The 24,853-nt window shown below is 32.8% G+C and overlaps 1 protein-coding gene across 1 annotated transcript; it reads left to right on the forward strand.

Annotated features, from left to right (window-relative positions):
- The first annotated feature begins 916 nt into the window (after nucleotides 1–916).
- On the forward strand, nucleotides 917–22,781 carry LOC133324007 (phospholipid scramblase 1). Its single transcript, XM_061532905.1, has 4 exons — nucleotides 917–1,051; nucleotides 18,698–19,185; nucleotides 19,259–19,417; nucleotides 22,715–22,781. The coding sequence occupies exons 1-4, from the start codon at nucleotides 994–996 to the stop codon at nucleotides 22,775–22,777; spliced, it is 768 nt and encodes a 255-aa protein (XP_061388889.1). The 5' UTR covers nucleotides 917–993; the 3' UTR covers nucleotides 22,778–22,781.
- The last annotated feature ends 2,072 nt before the right edge of the window (nucleotides 22,782–24,853 follow it).

A 24,853-nucleotide genomic window follows, 5' to 3' on the forward strand; every position in this document is an offset into this window, starting at 1 on the left:
AATATGCTTGATATAAATCAGTTATTTATAGACAGATGGCAGTATAAGTAGTCAATGTTTCCTATGCATTGACAGCGAAAATTCTGCTTCTTTAATAGCTTCGTCGCTGAACATAATTTTTTGATAACAAAGTGGATTTTTGACCGATTTTCCAACATTGTTCGTTTGTATGACGATTCATAGACCTATACTATATACCTGACTGAAGATGTTTGACAAAAGACGAAAAGTAAATGAATTTTTGTCAAAAATAATAATTGAAGTCCAGTAACCCAAGCTAATCCCAATATACCATTTCCGCTTCTTTATTGCCTCAAAGACCGTTTTTATTATCGTTACTATCTCCATCCAAAAAACGCTGCAATATTTATGATTTAAATCAGTTCTTTATAGAGGGGTGGCAGCATAAGGAGTCAAGGTTCCTTCTCTTTGTTTTCTTATTTCATTTTACAAATACAAATTAACAGTTTGGTTTTGGGTCCTAAATTCTCAAAATTCATTTTTCGAATTCTGTTTAAAATCAATTGTTCATATATTTTATTCGATATGACCCAATGTGCGATGTATCCCATAATATTAATGTACATATGTCTGTTTAATGTATTTGTATCAAGTGTATTTGAAATATTTTTATTTTCTCCAGAGTGTTTAAAGTAATTCAGTTGTGCCAACGCGTGGGGCGAGTCAAATACATTCATCCGCTTTTGATAAATAATTAAATATTTTTTGTTATTCTTAACGCGCGTGTTCTTTGCTTTAATTACTCAATTTTAGAACCATCCTCAAGGTTACGCACCGGTTCCACAACAAATGCCTTACGGAGAAGCACCACCATTTGGAAGTGGTGCTCAACCACAATATGGAGGCCCACCACCACCTGGATTTGCACCAGGGCCAGGATATGGACCACCACAACCACCTCAATATAATGGTGGTTTTCAACCAGGCTATGGACCACCTCAGGTTCCAATTGTACAACAACCGGGACAACCAATGATGCCAGGACAACCTATGGCACCTGGTCAACCAACGCAACCTGGCCAACCAATGGGTAAGTAGACTTTTTTATGTTATTTCCTATACTTTATTAGAAAGAGAAGTGAAATTAATTACCAAAATATTGTTAAATTAACGGTTTTGTGATCAAATAAAAATTTTGGGGAATCACACTATTAACACACCTCAATATTAATTTATAAATAGTTTTATCTATTAAAATCATTAAATGAAAAAGAAAACAATTTCACACAAAATACATTTAAAAAATATAAATCAAGGCCTTACACGTTTATCCACAGGAATGTGATAATGATATGACGTGTGGATATAAAAATGTTTTAAAAAACACACACGCACATATGTCTCATTTCATGGTTTTAGAAACTGGGAAAGCCCTATCGAAAGATGTTTTCCCAAGAAAACCTCATGAGTCATTGATTACACCATTGATTGACATACAACACTATAAATTGTTTGCATGCTAAATATGAATATATTTTTATACCCTACACAACTATGTTGTCAGGGTATTATAGCTTTGTGCAGCCCCTAGAGTTTGTAATGCCGCGAAATATTGGTCCTAGACCCACCTTTAAGTATACCGATCGTAGGGTATCACTGGTTTTATTTTGGTATATTATACCATTTATAACTTTATTTGACTTGTTTAAATGTTTACGAAATGGATTGTTTCATATATACAGTCGAATTCGGTTAAGCGAAAACGCCTAATTTCAGAAAGTGTTTTTCTCTTAAGCAGGATTTTCAATTAAAAGAACTTCGGATAAGCGAAACTCGTTGCGCTTAAACGAAGGTTTCAATCAACATATGAAAAAAAAATGAACAATTTTCAATCAACATATTATAAACCATGTTTTAAAATTTAAAACTTCTTTTTTCGTAAACATTTGCTTGGATGGTTGGAAAAATGTGCAACATAATTTTAGGGTTACACATAAAAATTGTAATGAATTTCGTTGCCCTTACACAAATGATATTTTTCTCTTAAACGGTGCTTGTTTCATATATACTTGTGTTTTTGCAACAAAAATGTCTTTCTCTTATACAGATTTTCAATTAACCAGTGTTTCTTTTAAGTAAAGTAAAGTGTTTGAAAATTTACCCGAAATATTAGTTTAATTTTTGTAGTTTCAATTAACAGATTTTTTCGATAAACCGGCGTTCGCTTATCCGAATTCGACTGTACTTATATTATTTGGGGCGTTTAGCAAAATTAGCATGGTTTCATCTTTGAATGTTTGGATGACGTCGCCCTATATAAAAACCAATTCGCTGTGCGGTCAATGTCAATTCACTTTTGAATTGCCAAACGTTTGCAGCATTTAACGAACACATGTAGATTCTATTTTAATCAGATTCTGTGTTCTTTGTGTGTGTTAATTTATTATAGAGATTTTGTAAACAAAAATAAATAATTGCTATCAATGATATTAGCCTACAATGGAACAGTGCGTGCACATTCGAACATTTAGAATAGTTTAATTTTAATAAATTGTTAATTCGTTTTGTAAGGAAACAGAATTTCAATGAATTCCTTACAGTTAAAATTTTGCAATGTAAATTAAGCAGCAAAGTCCCGATATATCCTTCGATTTTCAATAAATTTTGGCATAGGGTACTGAAATGTCTAGAATAATGTGTGGTAAGTTCCGTGAAAATCGATTCAGATTTAGATATATTTAATGTAAATGGTGCACCGATTGCAAAGTCGCATCGATTTGCACGAAAATTTGGCTTAGCGTATTGAAATAAGTCTAGAACGATGTGTGCTAAATTTCGTTAAAATCGGTTCAGATTTAGATATAGCTCCCATATATATTTTCGTCAAATTTTACGTAAATAGAGTACCAAAGCCCCTATATTTACTCGATTGGCACTAAACTTGGCATAATGTACTGAATTGAGTCTGGAATGATGTGTGCTAAGATTTATATATAGCTCCTATATATATATATATATATATATATATATTTGTTTCGATTTAATGTAAATGGTGCACCAAAGTTCCTATATATCTTTCGATTTGCACGAAATTTGCCACAGCGTACTAAATTAAGTCTAGAATTATGTGTATTAAGTTTTGTGAAAATCGGTGCAGATTTACTTAAAATCAGATGAAAGTATATATAGAAGATCAAGTTGAGACTGAAATGACGTTATTGCGTTTTTTTTTCAATTGGTGCATATGCAGATATAGCTTCCACGGGTGTCCGATTGAGATTAAATTTTAAACAGTGTAGCATACAGAATAGCGTGTATCAAATTTGCTTTAAATCGACTTACATCAGTTTGTTACATTGTACGCAAACGACTCTAAATCTGCATAGGTTGCAGAAAGGCATATGTATGAATTGATGTTAGTCGGTTAACTTTAGATAAAGATCACACATTTAAGTTCGTTCAATTTCCTTCACATTATTACAAAAGCTGGTAAGTGTAATTCTTATGAATAATGAGAAATTCAATAAAATAAACTCTAATGTAACAGTTAATCGGAAAATATTTAAAATGGAATTTTAAGAAATTTTTATATTTTCTGTTAGCTGTCGTCAATAATTCCGATTTGTCGTATATGTGTGACAGGGCCTACGAATATATGGAATCTGCATTTTCTTTCCTTCAGCGACAAGAATATACAGTCGAAATCGGATAAGCGAAAGGCGGTTTATTGAAAAAATCGGTTAATAGAAACTAAAAATGTTAAACTAATATTTCGGATGTATTTTAAAACACTCTACTTCGCTTAAAAGAAAACCCGGTTGATTGAAAATCTGTATAAGGGAAGGACATTTTTTGTTGCAAAAACACAATTATATATAAAACGAGCACCGTTTAAGAAAATTTTTAAATTTAGTTTTTTAGTTTTTTTTTTAAATTTTTATGTGCAACCCTAAAATAATAAAGAACATGTCTACGAAAAAAAATTAGTTCTTACCCAATTCATTTCATAATATGATTTATAAATTTCACGATTTTCAGATATTGATTGAAAACATCGTTTAAATACAACTAGTTTCGATTGTCCGAATTTCTTATAATTGAAAATTCAGCTTAAGAGAAAAACATTTCTGAAATTAGGCGTTTTCGCTTAATTGGTAAACCATTCAGAAAAGTGGCGACATTTCGGAGTATTTCCGTCTCTATATATCTGACTATGTTCGTTATCTTATCGCAATATTTACAAATAAATTACTATTAATGTTTCTGTAGTATTTTGAATGACCACCAATTGCTTATTGAATGCATTGTAGTTTTACGATTTTTTAACATATGTGATTTATGTTGTGGGTCGTCATTATCATCACGATAATTAATATTGAAGTTCATTGTCTTTTTATAAACCCAAGTATTGTAATTATCAAGGAAGGTGGATATGAACATAAAAATTCAAAAATTAGGAAGTCCGATTCCTAGTATAGACCGCATGGAGTTTGTGTGTCGCGGTCGCCTTACCAGAGGCCTTTTTATGGGATCTTTTATTTATAGGCTCTCGGATTATGGTATTCACATGATATTGCTCTACTGCCTGAGCGACTGCGTCCGTGTGAGGAGTACTATTATACTAGTTACAGGTTTACATTCGTAGCCTTGATACATTGGACTACGGATTTTATGATTCAATTATGATTACGGATTTTATGACAGACGAGAATTTCTGCATTTATGAACCAGTTTATTGTTTCAAAAATAGTGCTTGTATGTGTGTAGGATTAAATTTTTCAAAATGGTTTCCAATATTTTTTTGGGATTATAGATACATACATACATGACAGAACGGAAGAATAACAGAAAAAATGGTAGTAAAACAGCTCCCGATTGGAAAAAATGTTGAAATTTGCCTTTATTTCTAATATTTTTTTCATAAACGTAAACAAATTTGACAACAAAAAATTTATTTTCAACAGCATTGTCATATTGGAATTGTTTAATTCAGTATAAATTCAGTTTGATTTTGTGCATTTACCACACATAATAATGAGGATAATGTGCAAGTTAATTTGAATTAAGACTGTTAATGCAAATTAAGGCTGTCGTCTGTCTAGGCTATATAACACTCAATTATTAATTTGATTTTTAATTACATATGTATAAATATGTACTACTTTCAGTCGTGTCAGATCCTTCGGTTACAGGTAGTGCGCACCCTGCAATAAAATCATATTCGCTTATATTGTGTGGCATTTTGTTGTTGTAGCAACAACAAAATTCATACGATATTGCTCTACTGCCTGGGCGACTGTGTCCGTGTGAATACCATTCAGAGCTGCTTGATAGGCTTCTTGATCTAGGGGTTTACGTTTATGTCTTTGGACCTGTCTCTCTACGTCAAGTCGACAACATATAATTATGTCGGTGGACGTGTAAGATCTTCGTCTCCTCGTGAAGATGATCCACTGAAGTCATGAGGAGACACCCTGTTGCAGTTCTCAGGGCAGCATTCTGGCAGGTCTGTATATTATTCCACTGCTTGTCACTTAGATTCTCAAAACACCATGGCGCTGCATAGCTTACCTCTGACCGTCGGCTAGCGACTTGAGGATCTTTTTCCCACTTCTCGGCTTATCGCATAAAACAGAGGCTTGCGCAGACGACTTGAAAAGGCTAACGCACGTTACGCCCAGTATCTTGGGGTAGTTAGTGGACGCAGTCAGTTCTCCATCGACCATTATGTTCAGTAGGAGCTTCATTTCAGCTGTTGATTTTTTGGTTGATATTTTCGTCTTCCTCAAATGGAAGAAATTTACGAGTCATTCCGGGATATAATGCCGTTCCCATGACAAAAATGACGCACACAAACATGTATTTGTTGAGGGAGGTTGAGGGTAGCCTCTGGTCGGAGTCCATCTCCGAGTCAATCCGGTACATAGAACAACCGCCGTGGCATTTTGTTGTTCTTGTTGCTGTCCTACTGCTTTTATACAATGGGCCGAGGTGACAGATGTTGGCGAAGTACGACTCGGTTCGTTTCTAATTGTAGATCCCTCTGTCGTGGAAACGTGTGGCATGTGGTATAGTCTGGTAGAAACCACATATTTTTAACGTTTTTCAATAGTAGGCAAAAAAGTCTGTTATCATTGGACCCTACTTGAAGAAGTAGGGTCCAATCACGTCTTAGGACCAAAGAGCGCAACGAATAGTGACTTTTTTGGCTAATAACGGTATATACACTTTCCTCGCTAGTGGGCACAACAACCCTCGAAGGGATTAACAAATTTCATCCAAACTTTGCACATCGCAGTATTTCTTTCAAACTTAAAGTTCGATGCTGGGGAATATCGGTACACTCCTTCAGAAAATGGCCAACATTTTGCTGAAAATTAATTTTGTAAAATAATACGAACGGACTATCCGATTTGAACCATAATTTGAACAACCTAATATTTTTACCAAACCTGTATAATGTTGGAAGGTTGGACTTATCGGCGAATTCCTTCTAGTGCCTCCACTACAAAGGGTCAAAATATTCAATTTGTATAACTTCAATATCGAATGGAACTTTGCAAATCGTAATATCTTTACCAAACCTAAATCATGTCCAAAGATGGGACCCATCTGCTTCAGGTACCTCCCTAGAACAAACATTCAAACATATAATTCTATAGAGCAACCTCTTCTGGAACCTCCACAGATGGTCAACTATTTGATAAAAACATATACATTGTATAAAGCGAATAATAAAACCAGTGTGTAGTAATTCCTTGTTGATAGTTAAGTGATCTTTTTTCGTCTATGTCAGACTTTCATGTGATACGAAAATATTTTTCGGTTCTATGTAATTTGTTTTTATATATAATTACACACTTGTTTGCTATATGATAAAAAGACAAAATCATCTGGAATTAATAAATTTAAACAGCATCATTGACTATCTTCCAGTTACACAGATCATTCAACTTTTTTTTTTTTTGCTAGCACAAGACAACAATCATTAACCTTCCTAGTATAAAGACAATTGCAGTAGGGACAAGCTCGATTGATAACTTGATGTTATTGTTTATACGCAAAATGATGCTCCAGTTCTGTTATTCCCAACAGCTCAGCTTATCGTCGTTTGTTGTCTCGAGTGTATTTGCAATGGAATTTTTTCAAGAAAATCTTCTCAAATAGGAGTCAATATACTTAAAGAAATAATATTGTTATTTTGAACAACAAAATATATAATGGAATTACATTTTGTGAAGCCTTTTTAAAGCGAAATGCTTACCATCGCTCTTTATACCTAATTTAACTAATATGTGCATTGTAAGCAATAATTTCATATAATGATAATTGATTTATAAAAATGAATTCAAGCGTTTTTCTTTTTTTGTTTACTTCATCAGCATATCAAAGATATCTGACTGCTTTTGGTCGAAATTTTAATATTTTTTTCTTCAATGATCGAAATCAAACAACAAATCATTCGTTCAGAAATTGTAGCTTCCCCCGCCCCTCCAAATGTTTACTTATACTTCGCACAGTGTAATTTATTCGAGAGTAAATTCTTTCGGAGTTTTGAGATATAGAAATATTATTATAATCATACTAAAAACCCCATATTAAAAAAAAAACCTTAACATTACATTATAGAAATGTGCCAGATAAACAAAATAACCTCTTGGATACGTTTGTTGGTAGATATTACAAGACATTACACTAGACTACAGTTATTGCGCCATGACTCATAGGTTATTATTAAAGTGCATAGCAATTCTTATGTATGTTTTTATGGAACTGTTATTCAGTCATTGCACTCAGCTGTGTTCTTTTTTATTGTACTTTTATATTTTTAAATGAGACCGTGTTTGTTATCAGCACACACTTTTTTATGCATCGGTCTAAAAGTGTTCTCACTTATGTTCACATACTGGGCTTCATATTTATATTTAAAAATATTTATTGTACTAAAATTATAAAAAAAAATAGGAGAGCTGTGACTTAAACTACTCGATAATGATAGTTGAACTTATGCCAAAGTTGAATATGACTGCAGGGATCATCACAAGTCATTGCCGAATCAGGTCTATCTTTTTAAAATGTGTAATTAATGAAGTTGAATACGGCCGTCTATGTGTGGATGAAGAAGAGAAGGAAATGATAGAATATCTACTCTATCGATGTTCCATGCTTTGAAACAGAAAGCTTCGAATATCCCGAGATAGATTTCGAGATCATTTACAGCTTTGCCAAAAACTTGACTTGGCTAAATTATGAAAAATCAATTCGGGGTAAAGCCATTTAAATTCCAAAAAGTATAAGAACTTACATCGCATCTATAGAAAATAGACTCAAACAGCTAAAGAGTTGCTTCGTTTTGCCGAAAGTGGTGAAATGCCGAATTTGTTTTTCTCCGATGAGAAAACATTCATTGTCTAGCAGTTTATTTACTTGCCAAATAGGTCAGCTAAAAATGTGCACCTTCGGTTGGCCACCAGAACTCAAGCGCCAGCTATGGTGATCGTATTAATCGATCAGAATAAATGCCGAATATTATCGCGAAAATATTCCGGAGGATGTATTAAAGCCTTCGGTGCGCAAACATTTTGGTCGCAGACCTTGGACATTCCAACTTGACTCAGCACCATCGCACTCAGCCCGCGCCACTCAAGAATGGTTACAAAATGAGGTTCCTAGCTTCATTTCCAGCGCGAATGGCCACCAAAATCTCCGGATACCAATCCGTTGGACTATTGCGTCTGGAGTATTTTGGAAAGCAAGGTTGGCACTAGGGGAATTGCCAATCTCCTACTAGGCGCGTCTTCCCGGGTGGCGGATGGGAAGGGGGTCTTCATGATGTGCAGAGAGAAACTGTCCTAGGTCTCCTAGATCAACTTTTCTCTGTACCTTGTGGAAAACCTCTGGATCTTCGGATCCCCCGTGGACCAAAATGGATCGGGGTAGTGCCCTTAAATAAATCAACTACGATGGGAAAACGAAGTAAAATAAATAAAGTTACGGTGCAGGGAGTTAATAACCCAGTACCGGCGGCAATCGTTGGTGAGGTCACAAGCCACGTGTCGTCGAGATCAAGCGATTGTGATCCGGCTGTTCTAGGTGTGGATGACTTGGCACCTACAGCCGTACCTGCTACAAGTGCATCAACTCCAAAACAAAATGTTGACGAACCGGCAATTCTTTCGGCTAACGATAATGTCAAGACTGATGAAAATCAGTCCTTGACTGACAGGACTGCAGTTCTGGGAGGGGACGACCTACACGGGACTCTACGCGCTATCCGCGATAGTCTAGAGGAACAAAGTAAGGAACCCTTCGACCAGAGCAATGTGGGGACACGCTTCCGGAGGAACTGCTATTAAATCCTACCCTAACTGATGATGAGCTGGACACCACGGTGATCCCAGCCAAGTCTACACAGGGGGATGGCCATAGCAGCAACGAAGGAAATGTGAACCCTATTGTCCAACCGACCTCCAGTCTGTCTTCAACAGGTCCTGTGTCGGCACCTGCTGACAAACTTCTGAGGCAATCTGCAACAGAGGTGATGTCCGACGATGGGGAATCTGTTGATCCCCCGGAAACGGACAGTGGCTCGAAGGTTGGGAAGGCCCGAGAAGTGACCGATGCGAAGCATTACAAACGTGCTGTTTCGTATCTTTGCAAATTCGTGGGGCGAGACGCGAATTTGATCTCGGAGAGGGAGGTTCACCTCATCAAGGGTAAGATGAGATATGTGAGGAAATTCGAGAGAATCTATCCTCACGCTCTCCATCGTGAACTCGAGATGGACAAGATCTCCCTCCCGAATCTCACTGCTCGCACAAAAGTAGTAGAATCGGCAAAGCCCACTGTCTCTGACAAAGGTGCTAAGCCGATATCTGACCGGAAGCCCAGTTCTGATCCGAACCCGAGTAAGAAAGCACAGGAAAAGGCAATTGAGGGTATCCCAAAGCAGGATGGCACCCATAAGGGTGATCAACATGCGAAGGGCACTGTCTCAAAGCCTGATTCTGCGCCTAGTGACAAGGGTGAGGAAAAAGCTCTGGGTGGACCAAAAAGTGGTCGAAACAGGAAGAAGGGGAAGCCAGTAAAGGAACCATCATCTCCGGGGGGAGCAGATGTCGCCCCACAGAATAAATCTGTGAAGCGCATCCGCTCTTCAGAAGGTCCGCAACCCTCACCCAAGAAGACGATGACTTCTCGTCTGGTAGACCCTTCGGCCGGCTATCGTCTTCGGGACGGACCAAGGGGACCGACAGTTTGGTAGTGCCTTCATGCAGAAGGGTGCCAAAGTCATTAACTGTATAAACAAGAAATCCAAGGATTTCCTTGTGGAAACCGTTAGTGGCTTTGGCGCGCTCTGGGAAGGAGCAGCAGAAAGGTGACCAATTCCAGCAAAAAAGTGTTCCAGCTCTATTGGTTCAACCAAATCCAATTTGCAACTTATATTGTACAATTTAGTACACATAAGTACATCATACAATCCAATAGAAATCTTATTTCTCCATTTCAAGATTACATCTCCATCAGTTCAGCCATATTCAAATTTTTATACATTAATAGAAATTTCCAAAAAATCCTTCATACCTTAATCCTACAATCCAACAGTGATCCTAACTCCAAATTTTTGGATTCCAGCTCTGTCGGTTAACCAAAAATAAAATTGTACCAAATTCAGTACACATAAGTACGAATTTCCAAACCAATCTCCAATCTTAATTCGCCTTTACTGGATTCCAATCGTTTCGGTTCCCCAAATCTAAATTCCACCAAATATAGTACCATATAGTACTTTTCGTACACATATGTACAGATTTCCAAATTCAAATTGTATCAAATTTAGTACTGTTTAGTACTTTTCGTATACATGAATACACACTTCCAAAACCACATCCTTATATCGACTCTACTTCTCTACAAACTTGATTCTCATTCCAAATGCTACGAAATTGTTTTAAATTTAGTACCTTTTGGTACTTTTCAAATATTTTCGAGTTTCAAAAAAAAAAAAAAAAATCAAGATTCTAGCTTCAGGCGTTTCGTTTGGGCGTCAAGTCAGTCAATTCCTTTACTCTTTTATTAATATAGATTCATAAAATGTTTAGACAATTGATATTTTTTGTACAACTGGGTAAGAAAACAAATAGAATGTGTTTAAGTGAATTTAATTTTGTAGTATACAAATTTAACCTTTCAGGATCCTTCGTATGACAGTTTTCGTGGAAATGTGAACCAACAATATAATTATAACACTTGTACTTTCTTCGTCCAAATTATAATGACGATATAATATATACAAAATCGAAGTCTGATTTATCCAAGTTTTTGTCACCTGCTTTTAGGCCATAAATTACCACTTGTATAAAATTGCATCCACCTACAATAAATTTTCCTATTTTTGCCCGTGACACTGTGTATCTTCGATAAAAAGACCATTCAGAACATTTTTTGGTAAAATACTTCCATTCCATTTAATAGCTTATGTCCACCCAGCCGTATAATATATCCTTAACGAATGACGAGCACTCACTTCACTTTATACAGTCACAGAAAGATATTCAGATAACACAACGCGTTAATGAGCAACGATATTCATTAAAATAAAAATACACAAACAAAAACAAATTTTATTAAGAAAACAATTGAATCATTATTTCGACACGTGTTACTGTCTAACTTAACAGCAATAACAACAACCATTTATTTCTCCGCACTTGATTTTGTAGTGACTAAGTGGTGATAGGTAAGATCATGATTAAGTTGTCTTTTACAAGGATAATTGATAATTTTTCACTTCCGTGATATTACGAATAATCAATTACGTATTTTCACACACACACGTAGGCATGCCCAGGTACATATATATCATTGTTAAGTACATTTTATATATCATTCGTTTTTGATTATCTCTTTCCATTTAATACAGATTTCTGATAATTTCTTCAGAGATAGGAATTACTTGAGTTGCCTTTAACAATATTTACCTGTCTTTCAGTCAACCAATATTACAAAAACTACAACAATATGAAGGCGTTATTTCAAGTTCAGCTGATAGTGTATTAGAGTGCTCAGGAATTCACGGGACGGTTGAATATATACGAGTATATTTTAATAAGTTGTTCGGTGTTATATCGGTGATATATGTTATATATCCTTCTACAAAACATTATTGTTGAAATTTTCTTTTTTGAGTTAATAAATCTAATCTAAAGCCCATCCGTAAAAATCTACATTTATATTCATGATACAGGGTTGCCAAAAGGACTGAAGGATTAAAAATAACTGTAATTTTTTTATTTTTATTGATTTTTTATGTTTTTAAATATTTAATTCATGGAAATTTTTTACATTTAAGTGTGAAATATAAAATCTCTCAAATGGTGCCCATTTTCTTGCAAACATAAATTGGCTCTTTTAACCGCATTTTCCATTACTGCCTGTAGAGTTTCTGGTTCCAAGTTGATTATTTCTGCTTGAATGTTGTGCTTTAGCTCTTGAATTGTTTGGTGTTTATTGATATACACAACTTCCTTCAAATAGCCCCACAAAAAAAGTCTGGAGTGGTCAAATCTGGTGAACGTGGAGGCCAAGCAAAATCACAATCTCTGGAAATTATTCGAATAGCATATTGCAGGCGTGTCTGATGGTCTTGGGGGGGAGCAGTTGCTGTGCCATTTGAATTTTATACGGAAACATTTTAAGATCCCGCTTCAAAATTTATTGCAGGGATGTTCTGGAGATTCCCAATTGAGTACAACGACGTTTACACTCTGTCCTACAGTCTCCACAACTGTTTCTTGCGCACAGATCGGTCTCTCCTTATTCATGTTCCTCAAAACCGGATACTAAGTTCCTAATCATGTTGTGACTTGGTGCTGTTTGGGCATTAAAATGACGATGATATTTTAGTTGAGTTGTAATAATTGACCTTCCAGAAGAATAAAAAAAAATCAATGATTTTGATGCGTTTCTGCACATCATATGTAGCCATGATTTATCTCCAAAAACCAGTAAATAACCAGCAAAAGACAGACAAAATATTAAAATCAAAAAAGATATTACTATTTTTAATCCTTCATTCTTTTTGAGGCCACCCTGTAGGTTATAAACCCATTACAGTCCCAATTTGAAGATTAACTACCGATAAAAAGCAAAGAGTTCAATAGAAAGGTTCCATACAAAATATCTCAACTTAAATAAAATTCCTACCGCAAAAAAAAAAAGAAATATGCAACACATTCTAATACACATTTAAACATAACATCACACACATGGGTTAGTTAAATACAATACCCACATGGACTAACTAACCATACATGTATGTATGTTTGTATCTTATTTACGGATTTTAAAGTCGACATTTACGTATTCCAAACAATAGGGCGGCAATTTGGTCTTATCAACTGTTCTTTAATTTAAGCAATAAAAATATATATACATATGTGTATATTTTCATAATGCCTGTGCCCGCTGCTGATGGTGGCAATACACAACAACTGCAGGCACGCTGCAAAGCCAGCTTCGATACAAACGCTTCCATAACTGTTCACAGAACTCAAAGAGTATCGGGTCAGAGAAGACGACATCGGCATCGCTCGTCACAAACAATTAAAAACAACAACCACGGTGGACATTCATTCTTTCAGACAACGACAACAACAAAAATCAAAACAAAAGACTCGAAAATTAAACGCCCGCACAAACGGTGAAAAATTCAAAATAATATTAAAAATAATAACATCATTATGACCGTTATATGTGAATCTGTATCAAATTTTAAATCAACTTTGGAATTGTCAAAAACATTTTGTGGACAAAATAAAAACAATATGTACGGCAGTACATTGAACTGTGCCGATGAAGCTGTGAACCAACAACAAACAATTGATAATCGAAATGAACGTTACCGCCCTCACCACCACTTCCAAGACGATGATCACCAGGAGGATGAAAGCAAAAGTGCTAAGGTATTGCGTATTGTCTGGCATACTCTATACACAAAATATGATCTATTGCGTCGACGTACTCAGTTATTGAAAAATTCTATTTGTCCCGAAAATAAGAAGCCATTGATGAAGACAATACGCCATTCGATGCGTCTAAATAAGTCAGCGAAAAAGAAGGGTTATGAATTCTTTATGAGTGATGAAGATAAAAGGTAATTTTGAAATCGTGTGTGTGCAAATCCGATTGAACTGTTCGAATTAAAAAATGACAATTTCCACTTGGTCTTGAAGTGTTAACTCGACTGTGCATGAAAGGCGTGACAAAAGTGATAGATCTCAGCATGTCTTTGCTAAAAAAGTTTTGAAACTATATACATCATAACATTTCGAAAAATTATTTTTGATAAATAACAATGTCCCATTAATTGGATATAATTTTCATAATTTCCATCTAATACATCTAAAGTATTTATTTGACTTCCAAAGAACTAATTAAAATATTTAAACAAATTAGCTTCATAAATAACAATGTCCTCAACATTTGGTCATATTTTCATAAATTTCATCAAAATTATTGGCATCAGCAATCAAATAAACAAAATTGTTAAAAAAATTTCCTTACGAGTTTTTCTTCTTTTTTCGAAATTTAATAATTTGATTGAATGCAAATGTCTTTATTGATTATATCAGATATAATGGAAAAACCAACGTCTACTCTTGATATGCACGGCGCCTCTGCCGTCTTAGAGCAACTTATGTCTCATGCGGAAACTTCTATTCTATTGAGATAATGATTTGCGCCCAGTTGTGACTGTCTAGAGCAAATCTGAATTATCGCTAACATCTCCTGAGTAGTGTCAACACAAAGTGGTTTTTAATCGAAAATGTGGCAAGCAAAAGGGCGTCCATCAGAAATTGCATTAATATGGGAATAGACCCGTTAAATATTATTTTACCAACTTTTGTCGGGATTCCTATTCGTAATGTCTGTTATTTGCATGAGGTCTATTTGAAAATATGAGCACGACATTTTCAAATTGAGGAATATTAATCTATAGTTGTAGGAATTCTCTCCTCTTAACAAAGTCCTCAATTTGTGTCCCTTCATAATTCATATCTGAAATCAAGGGATCGTATCACGTTATTTCATATGAGTTGAATTTGAAGGTTGAAGGCTTTCACATCCGCCAATAAAGTAATTGAATGTTATGAGATTAAGAATAGTATTTCGAGCGTATCTGCTCAACCACTGTAACTGTTTTCACAATTTTTCCATAAGTCGTTTCCTATGGTATATTCTCAGTTACTCTGGCTCACACAAAAAAATTGATCCCCTTGGGAGATAATTTTCAGCTCATTTTCCAATGGTGTTTTTGCCTGAGTAAGGCGTCATATAACCTTACATTATCCGCCCCTTAATGTTCTCCTTCTAGTATCTTGTCGAGGTATACTTCACCAGGGACTATATGGAAGTTTGCAATGGCAATGTACATTCATTGCCTAAAAATTTCACATTGTCAGAACAACAAAATCATCAGCATGGTCGGTCACCAATCTAGTCTAGTCATTTTAGAAAGTTTTATCACTGCTGTTACTCTGCATTGATTTTCTCCAACATATTCAAGGAAAAAAAAAACAGAAAAAATGAACTGCAGTACACAAGTATCAATAGTATCTATTAATAGAAGAGTAAACAAAATGTTCTGCTTTGTCACACACACAGATGCAAATACTAAATATGATAATAAAATGTGCATATAATTTATAAAACAATTTAAAAAAAAAGATATATATATATAATGTATAATATCTTGCAAATGCATATATTATTTCCAAATATATATGATAGTAAATCCTATTTCAATACATTTAGTCACGTGACAATTAAAAATAAAATCATTCCCTTATAGATACTACTAGCTCATCTATATCTTCAATATATAAAAAAAAAATTGGAAAATTTCTTTCATAATACGACGAACAATGTTATCGGTCTGACAAGCATTTTATTTGTGATAAGATTACAGAAAAAATGCTCTCCTTTTTTCTTTTGTTTAATAAACCTAGATGAATACTACAACTAAAGCCAAGAAAATATTTAAAATCCCCACATACATGCACAAACATATTTACTTAAGACACAATATATAGTCAACATGAACAAGTAATTCATATTTTACAAACAGGCAAACATAACAACACTGTCACTGTGTGATAAGATTAACAATAATTTAACAATTCACACTCATTTCACACACACCTTTCATGTCAAAGCATTTTAAAGTATCATAAATTCATTTTTTTTGGAACAGATAGTTAATCTCAATGCTAAGTAAATACGTCATTGTTAAGGAATACTTATTCATTATTTCTTTTTTGAAAATAAATCACATTTTTTGAAGCATGTCAATAAGTTTTTAGATGGCATGATAACATTGTTCATAGAATTTTATTAATATTATGACGGCAATTCACTAGACTACCATCAAGAGGAAGAAATCATCAAGCGAGTTTAAAATGTTGTAGATCAAAATAGTTTATTTATAAATAGAATAACTTCGGGCAATGTGGACTAAACTAAAGTGACCATGGGTCATCTTTTTTAGAGGACTATCATCTATTTTAACTGACTGTCGTCTATAACATGTATGTCCTCTATCTGTCATCTATTTCTATTATCTGTCATTGTCATATATATATATATATATATTTTTTTTTTAAAGCCGTGATCAATATTTATTTTGGAAAATTAAAACAAATTAATAAATACTTTTTACGAAATAGGTCTACTTCTTTGCTATGTTCGAAGATTATTCGCTTCGGAAAATTTGCTTAATCGTACTTAAAGACTTTTCAACTTATTTTGTTTATATATATTTATAAGTAAATCTAATTGTAAGTTTTATACACATATTATTATTTTTATTAAAAAATATATTTTTCTTTTTTTTCATCTATTTTAATTTTTTAAATCTGGTCGCGTTAACTATACGTCTAATGTGGACCACACACATATGTTAGAAAATGATTGAAACATGAAAATGTCGATTTGATAAACGTAATGTAAAAAACACACATTAAACATGATATTGAGCCCTGATTATAAATGGGTGATTTGAATCTGTAATATGCTCAATTTGTTCCTTGGGTATACAAATCCCGGACCTTTGGGAACAAGTTATGTTTGTTTCTTTGTGAATCACCTTTGATTTTGCTATCTATAATACTACAAAGACTTTCCTATAGAGTGAAGATCCTTATAAAACATTTATTAATGATTTTCGCACCCAATATTTGACATGTTTCGATGTATGTTTGAAGTTATTGTCATGCTGAAACATCCAGTTAAGGGGTATATTTTCTTCAGCAAAATGAACTGAAGCGTTTTACGACACATTTGTATAAACAATATGATTAATTATATCATAAATCTCGTAAATAGATTGAACTCCATGAACTCATGGCCCCCCTTCATGCTTCCCAGTACCCTTGGAATACTGAGGCTTGAGCCTTTCATTTTATTATCTTCTCACGGTAAGACTTTAATATTAAACATTAGTTCATCCGAGAACATTATATTCATTCACTGAGTCGAATTCCAATTAATGCGAACATTTCGAAAGTCAATCTGGCTTTCCTAAACTTTTCAAAAATAAATGGGCTTTCTTGAATTTTTTCTTTTATGTAGACCTGGTACCAAGCTCCTCAATGCTCTGTTATTGAGGTTATATACAACGATAACCATCCCACCAATTCCATTCAAGTCTTAAATGGGTAGTTTTTACCGCTATTACAATTTGATAATCAATACGAAAGAATGTTATTTTGTAGCCTTCCTTCATAATGAACGTTCACTATCGATTTTATAACATAAACCGATTTATAATTCGATTTTTTTATGGAAAATTTCTCCAAAATATATTTTGTGATAAATTATTTTCACAATCACTGGTAATTAACTGTTTTATCGGAGTGCTTTTGTTCCTAGCCATTTTCATCAAATCCATTTAAAAATTATCTATAAGAATTAAAAAAGGTGTCGAAACCGAAACATAGTAATTATAACATATTGCTTTAGTTTCGTCCAAGAGTTGCTTTAGTTTTGTACATGCACAAATTAAGACAATTCCGTTTTCAATAAATTATAATTTATTTCATAATGAATTTTGCATTATTTACTAAAATCTAAAGATATAAGATATTTAAATTTTCCCACAGATCCTTGCTCTTTACATCTTCTTCCAAAGAGCGTAGAATTTTAAACGAAATTCTCTACTTTCATAAATCAATAAAAGTACACCCATCTACCCTTATTGTCCATAAAATAATTTTAAGAAAAGAAAATTCCCCAGCAAAATAATGCGGAACAATTGACAATTGGCCAAACTGATTATATGCTGTTGAGGTTCTGACGTAAACAAGATTTAAATAAAACGTGCATCCAATCTTAGTATCATAGTTGATAATACACAAAATTGAATAAATCGTTGATATAACGATAAAAAAGACACTTTTATTTTATTTATCTGCACTTGTCTGCTCACTTTGAACCACTGACCCGTTTCTTCAGTTCAGTAATGTGGCGACATTGAAATGTTTACGTTGGCCTTTTGTTGCTCAATTAAATCTAATTGAATTGAATCACTTTACCGTTATAAAGCCAGAGATACAAGTGAGCGTGTCTTTGGTATTTTATCATTTCTTTTTTTCAATTTCAGCATAATGTCAGAAGTTAAATTAATTAATAATTTTATTATAACATCATCACTTTATTTTCTTTTTATTTTCAGGAGAATGGATGAGTATACCAGCCGGCATACCGAATTGTCCACGCGGTTTGGAGTATCTTACGAGTATAGATCAGCTTTTGGTTAAGCAAAAAGTAGAACTTTTAGAAGCATTTACCGGTTTTGAGACCAATAACAAATTCTCCATAAAAAACGCCCTAGGACAGAAAGTTTACTATGCTGTTGAGGATACCGATTGCTGTACACGTAACATGTGTGGTCCCGCCCGTCCATTCGATATGAAAATATTCGATAACTTCCGTAATGAAGTGATACACTTGAATCGTCCGTTGGCCTGTTCGTCGTGTTGCTTTCCTTGCTGTTTGCAATCAATGGAGGTGTCATCGCCACCCGGCAGTGTTGTTGGTACCGTTGAACAAGAATGGACCATATGTTCACCAGCATTTCGTATTAAAAATCATTTGGGTGATACTGTTCTACGTATTGAGGGTCCATTTTGTACATTTTCCATGTGCGGTGATGTTGAATTTCAGGTAAGTTTCGTCGATTATCGAGTAATAGATCCGGTGATTTTTAACAAGAATTGTTTTCTTTTTTTCCTTGCAGATTGTTACGCTTACTGGAGAAAATATTGGCAAAATCTCAAAACAATGGTCTGGCTTTGCACGTGAAATATTCACAGATGCAGATTTCTTTGGCATTACGTTCCCCTTGGACTTGGATGTTCGCATGAAAGCAACACTGTTGGGTGCCTTATTCCTTATTGTAAGTATTTATTTGTATACTACTGTCACTATGAAAATGAAAGAACTTAAAATTTTGTGAGAAATATGTATTACTTTTACAAATATTAATGTAATGGGCAATTATATATCCTCCACGAGTTCAATGACAGAAAAAATACATTGTCTTCATGAGTTTACCACAATCAAATACAAATCAGATTTTTGGTACAAAGTTTTTTGTTGTTTAACGTTGATGTTCAAAGTCCGCTCTATGATCATATCAAACCCGAAATATTTGAAATATAAAACATAATAAACATTTAGAGAAAAACATAAATAATTATTACTGACCAACGTACATTGGTGGACAAAACTAAAGCAACTAAAATAAATATATCGTGTTGGTTTTTTATTTAAATCCGGTAATTTTTTCACTTTATAAATATTAAAGCATTAATGCAAAATTCTTTATGAAATAAATAATAATTTTTGAATAAGGGAAATTTTTGCTTGGACAAAACTAAAGCAACAGTACACACGGATGAGCTAGAAAATCTTAGTTATTTTTACAGTTATAATTACAATGTTTCGTTTCTTATAGAGAAGATGTTTTTATGGATTTTATTACAACAACATGTATCTGGTTTTCAATTTTAACTTATTGATAAAAAATATAAAAATGGCAAGGATGTATTACAAAATATATTTTGGAGAAATATTCCATTAAAAATCATCGATTTCTCGAATTATAAATCGGATTATGCAATTAAATCGGTAGTGAACGTTCCTTACAGAGGAAGGGTGCAATATAACATTCGTTCGTATTGATTAACAAATTGCCATAGCTGTAAAAAATGGAAAGCCAGATTGGCTTTCGCAAAAGATCATATACATTAGAATACTGTTCATTGGAGAAATATTTTGTTTATCGGAAGAATTAAAGTTAAATATTAAAAGTTCAAACACGAAAAAATAATAATGAGAAGATCAAATAATTAAAAGCTCAAACATCAGTAAATAATGTTATGGGGATGTTTTTCTTTTTATGAAGTTCGATCTATTTACGAGATAATGGATGTAATTGTTTATACAAATGTGTTGAAAAACGCTACAATTCCCTTCGCTGAAGACAATATACCCCTTGACTGGGTGTCTCAGCATGACAATAACCTCAAACATACATCGAAACATGTCAAAGATTGTTTCCGGGATTCAAATATCAGGGTTTTATAATATCCAGCACAATCATCAGATCTTCAACCTATAGAAAAATCGTTGTTGTATCATCCAAAAGGTTTAGAAAGTGACAAACATAACCTCTTCCCACAGGTTCAGGATGCGAAGAGTATTATACCCAAGGATCAAATTGTACATCTTATAGATTCAATGCCTCGTAGGTGTCCTACCGTAATCAAAAATAATGGTTGTGCTGTCGATTACTAGCAAAATTTACGTATTTATAAGAAAAAAAAAATAATAAAAAGTTGCTTAAGTTTTGACCAAACAAAAATTGGCTCAATTTAGGTTTCCATAGAAATTTTTTTATTTCAAAATAAACCTTGCGTTTATATATTTTTGTTTTTTAAAGTAATTCCATTAGTTATTTATTTCTAAAAAAACTTACACTATAAATTTATTTTTAAAAAAAATGTAAGGGACATTTATGTTTGCAATTTCAGTTACTTTAGTTTTGGCCACTAGTGTATACTTTGGATAAGATATAGGAGATTCTTGTCTGCCGCCAGGTGACTTGAGGCCATTGTTCCCATTTTTAATTTTATTACAGAAAGTTTTGACTGATTTCTGGTACAAATCGTGCTCATCAACTATGACGTTTAATGATCTTATAATAACCCATCTACAACTTTAGCCAGATCTGATTAAAACCAGGGTTAATACATTTGTATTTATTGACCATATACGTTTAAAAACGATTGTCATACCCTTAAATTAGTAGAGGATATAATTTATTCGAACAAGATTGTTATAACATTAAATTCGTGGAGAATATAATTAATTCGCTATATCGAAAATATCGTTTTTATTTTGTATTATAGCTTTATATAATTTGTATTCAACTTTTATTTGTTTTAATAATAAGCGTTATTTTAACGGAAGAAATGTACAGCCACCAAGAAAACGTATTCAACGTGGTGTTACAAAGGCTGTGGAAAGGGTTATGGTCTAATTTCAAACAATACTTTAAAACAGAATCAAACGAATCAATCAATACTACTGTATATAGTGATATAAAATCCCATATCTTAACAAATATCGATTTGTGACATATCAACATTTTGTTTATTTAGAAAATGAATTATTGGAGCTGAAAGGTGATTTAAAACTTTAAACTGTTTTAGTTTCGATTGTTATTGTACTTTTTTAATCCCTCTTAAGTAGATAAAAAGTTTTCGAATATTAAAACCGTTAATTATCTACAGTCAATTTTACTATGTTGCGTATTTGCTATTGTTATACATTGTAGTTTTTTTCTTTATAAATTCTTTGTTGATGTAAATGAATGATTGCGGTTATTTGAATTAATTTTTGATTTTTTTTAATTAAAACACATATCAAACATCATAGAATATTTTTAAATTCTGGAAACACATTCTATTTACACCCTTAATTGTATGAACGGAAAAAGTACATACAGTGGAACCTCTCACTGCATAATGCTATAGTTAAATAGCCAATAAAGTTTGGTTTCATTTTTATCAAAATCTAGGAGGACTTCATAATAAGTTTTAGAAATTTTTGCTTGAAACTATTAAGCTTTGTGAGACAAAAATAATTACGGATTATTGCATTTGATGTAATAATGAGTGAACTTGGGGAAGTTTCGATATGTTCACATTCACATTAACAACATTTCGGTACCAATAACGTGACATAAATAGTGAAAATGGTGTTAGAATCTTGGTGAATTAAAAGAAAATGAAAATTTAATATTTTGAAACTGATTCAGGAACAAACACGTTTCATTTTTTTATATTGCCTAGAGAAATTTTGAAAATTGTTTGATTACAAGTATATTGGCATTGACGTTGATTTAAATATTTTACACATTTTTGTAATTCTTGTAGATGTATTTTTTTAATCTCGGATATTATTATTTCACTTTGCAATCGAGTTTTTCCATTGTTGACGAATGCTCCTTTAGTTTAAAACTTTGTTCAATTATACCATTGAAATTTTCCCCATTTTAGCCACTGACTCTTGTTAAACGTATATTTTTGTTAACATTTTTATTAGATTTTGCTAGATCCTTATATTTGCAATTATTTTTTATAACTAATACTAATTTTATATATATAAATTTTCTTTTTTATTACAGGATGCTATGTTCTTTGAAAAATCTGGTAACAGAGAAAGTGATGGTGTTGGAATGTTGTCGTAAAATATATATATATATATTATATATATATATAGAATTTGTGTTTCTAATTGTAAATGTGTGTCATTGCTTAAAAAGTGTTTTTATATAAAAAAATTATTTAAAACTATTGACAATATCGTCATCGAATATATATACATACATATTTTTAACATTCAATTATATATTTTTATAATATTAACTATTGATCTTCCAAACAATTTACCAAAAATAATATACGCATTGTTCCAAAAATAGCTTGACCTACCTTTTAATATACAATCAATCCCAAAAAAAACTACTATTTTTGTATTTGAATCTATATGTATATAACTCTCTATCGATTTTATGATTTTTATTACTATTTTCAATTGTTAATAATAATTATTATTTTTTTGTTTGGAAAATATAACACATTTAATAGCAAAAACAAATGTTTACTCAGGAATTTATAAATTATTTTTTTAATGTTAAGCTTTCAATACCTTCAATGTATTCAAACACTTTCAAAATTTAATTAATTGTTAAAAATATTTTATTCTATATTATATTTGTTTATCTATGTTATTATTATTTAAATCTATTGAAATTGACTTATTGTTCCAAGTATGTGTAATACATACATATGTTTTTTTTTTCTTACATAAACATTACTGTTCCCTTAAATATATTTCAATATTAGTACGATTTCTTGTTTTTTCTTTATCTTACCAATGTTATGGACAACTTGTTGGGGGTGCATTATAAGGTCGTTTTGGCCCATTATATGGTTGTATTGTCAATAAAACGAAGCATTAGGCCTACACGCACATTGGAATGTATCTATTGTTATATATCGCTTCACTGCATCGATCTAGCTATTTATATCCGCACCATTATTTCGTCCGCCAGGGATTTTCTATTTGAGGTAATTTTCTAAATGAACAAGTTAGAACAAGGGATTTCCGTTGATGTGATGAACTGTGTCATCGGCGTGTCTATTTATAACACATTTTGGGAATATTTGTAAGATAGTGTAAAACATAATTTGCTAAATTTGGGTGTTGCAGCCGTCTCAATTCGTATTGATGTCATGGCGGATACCTTTTGATTTTTATAGGGTGTGTATACTTTTAATTTTTTCAGATGGCGCTTAAAGAATCATATATATTCAAGAAATATTATAAAAACACATCTATGTATTTTTTTTAAATTTTTAATTTGAATTTAATTAGAAAATAATTATAATAAATATTTCTTATATTTACTCTTTGTGTTTGAATTATTTTTTTATTATTACATACATATACACTGGTGGCCAAAACTAAAGCAACTAAATTAAAACTAAAGCAACTAATGCCATGTTCTGACGGGCATTCGAACAACGTAGTTCGCTCTCAGAATTGTGTACATGAATTAACCCGTTCATACAACACTATTCTTAATTCATGTCATCAGAGTTTTTTATTTCAAACTTATTGTTTCTTCTTTTACACCAAAATTCTAACATATTTGCATGAATCGCATGTGGATCTAAATAGAAAAATTAATTCTCTTTCTACTGACTATAGTATGAACACATATCTATCTACTTTTAATTCATGTTTTCCATTTTTTCTGAAAACATTGTTGTTTTCATACATTTCAAAAAAAGGTTTATGCCACAGTATAGCAAGCGTACTGGTAAGCATGAAGGAAGGACAATAATGGTATTGGGCTGTTTTTCTTTTTACGGAGTTCGATACAAATGTGTTCGAAAATGCTATGGTTCCCTTCACTGAAGAAATATACCTTTTTTTTGTGTTTCAGCTTGACAATAACCCCTAAACATACACCAAAACGTGTCAACGATTGGTTGCGGGAGTCAAAAAACATACTTTTATAATGGCTAAAACAATCATCTTATCTGCACCCTATAGAAAAATCTTTAGAGCATCATAGATAGCAAAATCAAAAGGGATTCACTAACAAACAAACATATCCTAGGTGTTCAGTATGCAATGAATTGTGCATCCAAGAATCCAATTTGACGTTTTTTTTTTGATTCAATGTCTCGTAGGACCATAGAGCGCACCAAACAGTGACCATAGAGCGTTTGGTGCCCTGAATTCTGAATGTAAT

The sequence above is a fragment of the Musca vetustissima genome, unplaced genomic scaffold (assembly GCF_032173495.1).
Source record: "Musca vetustissima isolate MV318-11 ecotype Yass unplaced genomic scaffold, APGP_CSIRO_Mvet_v1 utg47448, whole genome shotgun sequence".
NCBI lineage: Eukaryota > Metazoa > Arthropoda > Insecta > Diptera > Muscidae > Musca > Musca vetustissima.

Bases quoted from the DNA above. Each gene is read 5' to 3' on its own strand.
- LOC133324007 (XM_061532905.1), top strand. From the start codon at position 994: ATGATGCCAGGACAACCTATGGCACCTGGTCAACCAACGCAACCTGGC. The intron at 1,052-18,697 runs GTAAGTAGACTT...TATTTTCAGGAG, and splicing joins GCAACCTGGCCAACCAATGG to AATGGATGAGTATACCAGCC. The intron at 19,418-22,714 runs GTAAGTATTTAT...TTTTTATTACAG, and splicing joins TGGGTGCCTTATTCCTTATT to GATGCTATGTTCTTTGAAAA.